This window comes from Etheostoma cragini, chromosome 9 (genome assembly GCF_013103735.1).
Source record: "Etheostoma cragini isolate CJK2018 chromosome 9, CSU_Ecrag_1.0, whole genome shotgun sequence".
NCBI lineage: Eukaryota > Metazoa > Chordata > Actinopteri > Perciformes > Percidae > Etheostoma > Etheostoma cragini.
Genome location: NC_048415.1, coordinates 22,524,997 through 22,534,195, shown reverse-complemented (window position 1 = coordinate 22,534,195; position 9,199 = coordinate 22,524,997). Strand labels below are relative to the sequence as shown.

The 9,199-nt window shown below is 40.0% G+C and overlaps 2 protein-coding genes across 3 annotated transcripts in view; both read right to left on the bottom strand.

Moving 5' to 3' along the window:
- Nucleotides 1-5,075, bottom strand: part of ryk (receptor like tyrosine kinase) — a 37,591-nt gene extending 32,516 nt beyond the window's left edge. The window contains exon 1 of one of the 2 annotated variants that reach the window (XM_034880429.1): nt 4,382-5,075. In XM_034880429.1, coding sequence (XP_034736320.1) covers nt 4,382-4,586 — 205 coding nt within the window. In that variant the 5' untranslated portion in view covers nt 4,587-5,075. The remainder of the gene's footprint in view (nt 1-4,381) is intronic. The other variant, XM_034880428.1, reaches the window with a different exon arrangement.
- A 1,418-nt stretch (nt 5,076-6,493) lies between these two features.
- The window catches only part of sned1 (sushi, nidogen and EGF-like domains 1), a 24,937-nt gene continuing 22,231 nt past the window's right edge, over nt 6,494-9,199 (bottom strand). The window contains 4 exon segments of the mRNA XM_034880407.1: nt 6,494-7,188; nt 7,321-7,348; nt 7,445-7,524; nt 7,655-7,742. Of these exon segments, the coding sequence (XP_034736298.1) occupies nt 7,323-7,348; nt 7,445-7,524; nt 7,655-7,742 (194 nt within the window). The 3' untranslated portion in view covers nt 6,494-7,188; nt 7,321-7,322.

Sequence of the window (9,199 nt, the reverse complement as noted above, 5' to 3'; positions counted from 1 at the left end):
GTATACTGTTGTTGGTTTTGATACGGGACACTGATGTAATGTGTGTGTGCGTGTGTGTGTGTTTGTGGGGGGGGGGGGATATCTGGAATATCACAACAGCTGCAGTTAATTTGTTTGTTTGTGGTCTTGTGTGTATTTTTTTTAGTTTTACACATATGAGTGCCTTTTTATGTGTGTCTCATGTTAGTTATGGTTCTAATAGTAGTAAGTATTTATCTAATGTTTTTGCATGTTATGCTTAATCGGCAATAAAGACAGATTTTTGTGAACAAAATGTTTTTCTGAACATCAATGACATTCAAAACGGTGATAACTGAAACCGATATGTAACGCACCATGTATACAGGGTGTATATGTATGTATACATGATACATGTGTATTGTGTATACACATATGTATTGCAAACAGCACTAAGTACTACACAGATAAGAACATCTGCCTCTGCACCACCAAAGTGAACATAAAATAACTATAAAATATATAAATATATATAAATGTATATGACACTTTTAGAAGTTTGTGATCAATACTGTATGGTGATGTCACCAAGTGGTGTCCCATTTTATAGGGGTATGTTTTCACCCCTTACCCCTTGGTTTCAAGGGCCAAGGGCTAGTTAAGACAGAGAAATGGGATTCAGCCTTATACTAGAACCTGTAAAGTAAGATGTAAAACCTTTATGGTAAAAATTGACATATCATAGCTACTTAAGCTTAAAAAGTTAGTCAAATTTGTCAATCGACAAATCGACAATTACAACTATTTTGATAATCATCTAAGTCATTTTTAAAGCAGTAATGACCATGAAGGGAAAAAAAGAGAGGATACAGCTTGTCCAAAAAGCTGTGATGGACATTTTTATGGTGATCTACAGACTCTCCTCTGGGACTGAAATATACCTGTTCATTTCCTGTCCAGGACTATATATTGATTCCTTACGTTTCTGCATTCAATAAGTTCAGCACAGTGCCGTTTAAATGGCACTGGCTCAGCAAAAACAGATTATGTGGGTTAAGTTAATACATTTGAGCTGGCAGCTGCAACACAATACAAACCTAGGATGCAGGTCTTGAGACGCAGCTGATACTGGAGCAGCAGGTAGGGAAGCATGTGGAGAGTTGGGTTCTTGTGACTGACACTTCACTCTCCATTAGTCATATGCAAAAACAATCAGTGATGCTTTCTGCAGTTCATCCACAGACAAACACGCTGTGCATGCAAAACCTGTTTCAATTCAGGCATGACTTTTTCCTGTTCCTTAACGACAGGTTTTTTGTTAAAATATATCCAAAAGAAATCTTGAATGGAGAGTCCATCAGCTCAAAAAGCAGACAGACCACCGCAAGACATCATAAGTAGGTGAGATCACCTTTCCCCCCTATCGCAAATGTCTCTTCTGGGAAATACATTTTTTATTTTGAAATTTCATTCATTTGCAATAAATAGAAATCCTGTGCAGACAATGGATTTCAAAAAACGGCAAAAGGGAGCTCAGTGGGATGCTAATGGGATTAGGCAAAAAAAACTGACCACTCACTTACTTGTGTACCGGTAACTGATTTCTTGTTGACACTGCTATTAACCTGTGGTCTAGCCCACTTTGCACTCTTTGAAAACACTGGTTTCATTTAAACATGATTTATTGTTGAGCCCTACGTGTATGATAACAAGACATTTTGACATGCCCTATCAGAAGAAGCACAAGTTTACCTAATAAATGAATAATTGCTCCCTTCCATATTGTTGTGGCAGTTTCAGGACCGCACTAGCCTTCATTTTATTATTTTCCTACTGTGACATACCAAAATGTATTCCATGAAGTCCTATTGTAGATGCCAGTTCACTGGCACGGCTTACTCAAATACTTATTTAAAGATATTTTTGGGGGACTTTTCCCTTTATTAAATTGCCAGTGGATAGACATGAAAGGGGGCAAGCACCAAAGGGCCACAGACCGGATTCGAACCCGGGCCACAGCAGGACTCAGCCAACATGGGCCAAACGCTCTTACTGGGTGAGCTGGAGGGCTAGTTGTCATCACGGGTGTTATTAATTACACCTGTGCTTATTGTGCCATGACAATATCAGACATATGCAAGACATCTAGCATGTGGCACCTGTTCTTTTGGTCTTAAGTAATCCATATGATATATTCCAAAGTGAGGGGCAAGGGCTCTGTCCCTACTTTCTACCCCCCTACTTCCGGCGGCCTAGCTCAGACCACACCCACACTTCCACACAGGACTTTGATCTTAACTAGACACCAGTAAAATATTGTGGTTGTCGCAGGTTTTGTCGCAATCGGAGCGACAAAACCTGTCTGCAGACAGACCCCCATAACACCTGGCAAAGTGCTCAAGACCCACTCTATGGTAGTTCCTGCTACAGTAGATGTCCCCAGGACCCCCCCATACACACACACACACACGGAAAACAATACCAGCGTCACTGTCATGGCTGGTAATAAAGAAAACATATGGAGCAAATCTAAACATGCCCCCCCCCCCTCTATCTCTCCCCCTATGGCTACCTTGAACATTTCCTACTGTCCCAGCAGCATAATCACAATGTCATCTAGGCCCTAGCCTTGGATAGATAGATAGATAGAAAATAAAAGAACCAATATTTGAATATATACAGGATGGGAAAACAAAAGTGTGCAACTGCTTAAATAATATGCTAAAATGAATGCTAAATGGAAATGAACCAATTGCGCAGGTTGCCCTTAGTGCAGTATTGTGGTGTCTAAAAGTCTCATCTAGCACCCAGCGATGACATGTTATAGAGTTTTATTGCCTGTGGTAGGAAGGATTTTCTGTAGCGGTCCGTGCGGCATAGAAGCTGTCGGAGTTTCTTTGATAGCCAACAATTTTAGGAGATTACTATTCCTTTTTGTCTACCGAAGCTGTACAAACGTTGGATCGCTACATGCCTCTGCAGTAAGACTCCCCAGCAGTGAAGTTGATGCCAGTTTGACTTTCCTCCAACATCAAGGACGTTTCTGTCCACACAGACTTTTAACTCTTCACACATAGTTGTCAAACATTAAGAGATTTCTCCACGCGACCAGACACGGTTTCTAGCCAAACACAAGAGAGGCCCTGGTGTGGCAGCACAACGATTAACTAGAGGGACCCATTAAGGCTACGGTCCAACACCAGTCAGATTATAGAAGAGGAGACAACAGGAAGTCAAAGTGTCCTCCAGGTTATCGGTTTACATACTTTAAAGCATCCTAAGAGCTGGTAAATCGACCATCAATAGGATGCTCATGACCAAGTTCACAAATGTGATGATGATGCCACTACAAAATGATAATACTGTTATTTCCAGCAGCATGCACACAGAAACTGCTAAATCAGCTTCCTCCGTCCACAAAGACATTACGCACTTCTACCCGTTAATTAGGGTCTATAGTGCCAAATCAGTCAAATGGTAAATAACTAGTTTCAAACTGCATTCTCAATGTATCTTCAGCAAATCCTACATTTACAATTTAGCATCAATCCTTAGAGTGGCTCGACCTCGGCACCAGGATACAGAATATTAGACAAGGACACCTTCACTTTAAACACATTGTGAAGTATAAACAAGCATATCTGCATACAGTATGGCTTGAATACTAATGCCACATATCAAATACCACAGCGCCTCTGGGCCAATCATCAACACAACTTTGTGCAACGGCATTATGGACAAGAACCCCACAACTCCACAGTGAACACAACCTGCAGCTCACTTCATATAACCTGACACTCAAGCACAACTGTCGCATTCTATTTAGCTAGTTAGTTTTAAATGTCTGGTGTAGTCACTTCCTCCTTTCTACTATTCCTGGTGACACAGAATCACACAACTGCTGCCTGGGAAGCTGTTTCAAGTCTGTTTTGATGATGGGACTTTTGGCTTTCTTGTGTGAGGTAATATCCATTATATCTTCTTTTGAGCCTACATTGTACATAACAGCTGCAGTGATTTGGATCTTTATAGTCATGCTAATATAGCACAGCTCATAAAAATCAATTACCGCCCAGACACAGTATCTACTATATCTGAAATGGCATTTGGTACATTACAGGACAAATATAGATCTTACATATACCCACAGGATTCTTCTGTTATGTTGTTGTTGTTATATTATTATTATTATTATTATTATTATTGTTTTAGAGTGTACAGTCTCCATTTTCCACATGACAGTTAACGTTAGAGCAGGACACATGGTCTTTGGCGCTACTGTGGGCCAGGAGACATTAACACCATGGTAAATTATTAACTTGTACACTAATAGGAGTGATTATTTGTAACGCGTCACAAGAGTTCACACACACAGTTCACAAAGTTGTTGAAGACAGCTGGCTTTGCATGCAGGCCTTCTTACCCAACAGCTTCTTCACCTCGTCAACACTCATGTATATGTTGACACTGGGCTGGCTGCTGACGCCATTAGTGCTGCTCGGGTTGGCGAGGCAGCCTGCTCCATCCAGCAGCAGGAGGAACAAGAAGCCCCCGAGCCTCCACAGCACAGAGTGTGGCCAACCTCGGGACTCAGGCGGGGTGCCAGAGCCGTGAATCAACCCCAACATCTCAGTGGTTCACTGGCTCCTTGCAGTTGTTCTCGCCTCGGTGTTCCCCAATTGCCGATTTCTTTCTCATCCGTATCTGAAGTTAATCCCGGGAGGCAGCATTACTAGTTACTTTACGCCGCAGCGCCACTTCTCAACCCTAACTCCTTATCCACAAGCCTGTTTTTGTCCTCTCTTGCTAGCTGAGACAGGCTAAGTTAGCCGGAGCAGGCTAACTTTTGTCGGGTTGTGCTAGTTAACTGTACGCGGTCAGACTGTCTTTATATGTTTCAATGTAGAAGTTTACGACGTTTTCTCAGCACATAAAGTACAAAACGGATATCAGCACAATGAGGCGCTTTGTTGTGTGCAGGAAAAAACGAAAGAATGAAAAAATGCCCTAAAGTAGCATACTAGCTAATACATCCAGCGTTCTCCCTCCATGGTTGCTTCTCGTCACAATCTCAGTTTTCACCCGGAGCAGGAAGGGGGGCCGCGGGGGCACTCAGTGCTGGGACCAGGCTCTACACAGCGGAATGCTGCCTTCAGGCTGTCGGACATATTTTACAAACTGAATGTAAAGAGAAAACCATAAAAAGATAGGCGTATAACCAGTTCATGATATCACATTAAAAGCACTAAAGCCAAACAAAACGGAAATACATATTGATAATTGTTGTCATTGTGTAATTATGTTACATGTGTTTTTACCTTTAACTTTGTTGTCGCACGAATGTAGCCTATACCAGCAATAGTGCCATATCATATTAAATCTAAATAAAGTCTTCGCATTTCATACGTTGAATGTGATTTCATTCTAGTAGCATGAGCTATCACAATATTTCCATTAAACTTGTTATTTCACATCAGACCTTAAGCACTCCAATGGACAGTTGAAAAGGTAGGTTCAACTTGGTACATTCCGAGGTTCAGGGAAGGCACCACAAAAAACTTCAAGCCTTCTGGAGAACAAGTGGGATAATTATCCTAAAAATGCCAAAATGTAAATTCTGCTATATAATAAGTAGTCCGCTTTTCAGAGGTAGAGGGGCATATTTTAATCGGAGCCACTTAAACTAGTCGTAAGACATCAGCTTTTATTAAATAATACAATTAAATGAAATGCGTTCTGTATGCTATTTGTTCGTGTTGATTTCAGGGGTCAGGTCAGGGGTCTTCAATCGTGGGCCATCAGTCATGTGAACAGTGTGAGGTACTGCCCTGCCCTTTCATCTTGAGTGTAAAAATGACCTGAAGGGGGAGTAGAAGTGCCATTTCAGAAAGTCTTAGGAGGATTTATTAATAATGTTTAAAAACGTTACATGTTTATTGATTCCCAGTGGAGAAATTACAATTTTACAGAATGAGCTACCGCTACCCCCCGTCAGTTGCTTGGGAATTTTAAGAAATCCATTGTTACTTGGGTGGGATCACTGATCCCAGATCTCCTGCCCACTGTGTGTTTTCCTCCATGAGGTATGTCCCTATCGGGTTCATTTGGATAAAAGTTAGATACTGGGTACACAGTTACCCAACAATGTGACCTAAAGTAGGCACTGACTGTAGTAACCATTGGTTTAAATTTGACGTATAAAGGACAGTGTAACTTCCTAATTAATTCTTAAAAATAATTAACCATCATTTATTTAATTGTTGTCATGCATCACAGCTGGCTTTGGTCTTGCCTGCCTCTACTTGATAAACTATCGTTAATATACTTCTGTATATTATGTTATAAGGTATAATCAGGTGATTTTTGCAACTTTTAAACTTTGAATAATTGGTAGCAGCTATTATATGCTTGAAATGAAACATTTAGCAGGTTCTATGCATTAATGCAAAGTTGATACTGTAATACATTGTCTACTTTCCATTCTTTGATGTATTCCAGGAAGAAATATTAACCCAACAAGACACCAGAAGCAAAAAACATTTTTACGTTTTTATTATTAAAATATTCACGTACAAAATGCCCTATAAACACTATTTACAGAATAGCAATGATGCCCGCTAAGACCCAGAGAAAGATAAGTATACACAGAAAATACTGTGCACCATTGTCGGAAGAAGAGATGAAATTATGGAGTGTGGAGAAAACACACAATTCCCATCGTCTTTATAAGGAGATCAGGGGACAGGGATCAGGGTATAAGGAAAAGATTGGGACTTGGAACACTCTACAGTTATTTCCCTGAGGGACAAAACTTGCAGCTGAATCACAAATACAAACCTCACCTAATGTGTCAGCACGGACAAGGAAATGAGGTATATAAGGTCTCCGTGCAGTATAGCGGACTGTGTGCATACTGTACGTATGTGTTTGTGTGAAAAATCCGTCATCACACACACAAATAATAAGCAATGTGGGCCATCTGTCATGTGATTGACTGAAGTCTTCTCATGAAGAATAGAGGTACTAGCACAGCTCTCAGGAATGAACAAACACAACCTTATTTGCAGATGAATGATGATCTATTTCTAAAATGTTACAGTAGGTTCCGACAGGGTTTCTCAGCACAAAAAGGACCATGATCAGTTACTTCAAGTAGATAAAAACACCCAAATTGAAGTTAAGTGTTTCACGCGACAGTGATGACAGTCCTTTCGTCCTTATCAAAGTCTTCTAGAAAAATAAAGAAAAAAAATATTTGTATGATAAATGTTGCAGACAGAGCCTTTTTGTGATTGGAGGAAACATGTTACCACAAAAATATCATGTCATTAGGTTGGTTGTGTTAAAAAAAACAAAAAAAACCTTTATTGTTGTATGCCTGTTCTTCTGCCTGCTAAGAAAGTTAAAATTAGTGTGTGAAAAGAACTGCATTGCTTTCTTTGTTAAAAACAACTTCAACACAGTTCAGACAGCTTTTTTAACTCACTCTGACTTTTCTTTGGAGGCATGGGTTCACAAATCTCTCGATAACAAACATCCTGCTGTACTTTATATGTCCTTTTGTACCTGCGTAGATTCAAAAAAACATGAACAATTAGTCACAAGTAAACATTAGAGAAAACATTGAGAGAAAACAGGATGTCATGATGAGCATGTAAGGCCAGGACAGGAGAACAGTGTCTAATATCTGACTTACAGGTAGTGGCACAATCCACCCTGCCAGACAGGCACGCTCTTCGTTTCAGAGTAGAGACGGGTACAGGGGTGAGGCACTCGCTGGCACACTGCAAACAGCAGGTCACACAACATGAGGTATGAATGTTTGAAGTATTGTCAGCAAGGAAAAGTCTGCTGGATGGTTAAGGAGTTGAGTGGGATGGAGTCAGGCCCTTCTCTCTGGATGACAAAGGGTTTTAGGAAAGGAATGTTTAAACAATCTGACGCTGGATGTTTAGGCTAAAGGAGTCAAAAGGGGCGGGGGTATCTCCAGTGTCTCCTCATACACAGCTTCATCCCCATCTAATCATTACTTTTAAAAGCTAAAACTTTAGTGCTACCAACAAGGCAATTTATTGTATGTCAAATAGTCCACAATCCTGCATCTGCTATGATTTGTAACACTATACTACATTTTTTGACTAATTTACTCAATACAATCCATTTAGAGCTCAGCCAGTGAATCCAGTACAAAGTCCGGTGATATTTTAAAATGATTATTATTGCAGACTCATCAAACTACTCTATTTACATGCAAGCTTATTAAATTGACATTACGCTAATAAGAATCAATGCACACAACCACATTTTTTTCTGGAATTCACAAAAACAATACACATTTTTTTTATAAGAACTATGATGTGAAAAAACCCTCTTGTCAAAGGTTGTGGTTTTATAAAGGAGGAGATGATCTAAAATATTGATCTCTATTAACATCTATATAAAGTAGTAATGTAGTAGCAATGTTCAGTTTTACAGTCCTCGGAAAGTGGTGCAAATAATATAGTGCTTTGTGCCTTCGTTGACAGTGGATTCATGTAGTATTCCTACCCCCAGGCCTCAAAGTTAACCAAGCCATTTATAAATGTCAGAAGGGTCAACTGTCAATGGAGCGTGTTTCCTGCTTTTAAAAATCCAGAGGTCTATACATAGCTCAGTGCTCTATGTCAGTTTACATGATGTCATGCAAATCTAATTTAAAATAACTATAACTTCACACCTTGAAATGCAACAGTTACAGTGAGAGAAAATACAAAGATAGGACAGTAAATCCTGCATTGGTGACATACATATTTTACCAAAACATGTTGGGAAAGCAGGGGTATACCTATTTGAGTGGGCTTGAAGACTACCAATACATGTAATGCTTTTTTTGGGAACAAATTAAAAAGAGGTTTTGTTTTCACTGTAAATGGCATTATATTATCCTTCCAGACCTCATTTATCCTGAGTGACGGGGGACTTGGGCTGATCCTAGCAAGCATTTAGATAGCTTCCAGTCCAGCTGATTGACTTGTTTTTAAACTGTTGGAAGAAAAGGCTCACAAACGCAGGGAGATTATGCAACTCCACATATGCTAAGATGATGTGCCAGCACTTTATGTTTATGTGATAGAGATAACATTTACATCCTTGTACCCTGCTCTTGCCTTATGCAAAATAGGACCGGATATACACTCACCGGCCACTTTATTAGGTACCCCATGCTAGTAACGGGTTGGACCCCCTTTTGCCTTCAGAACTG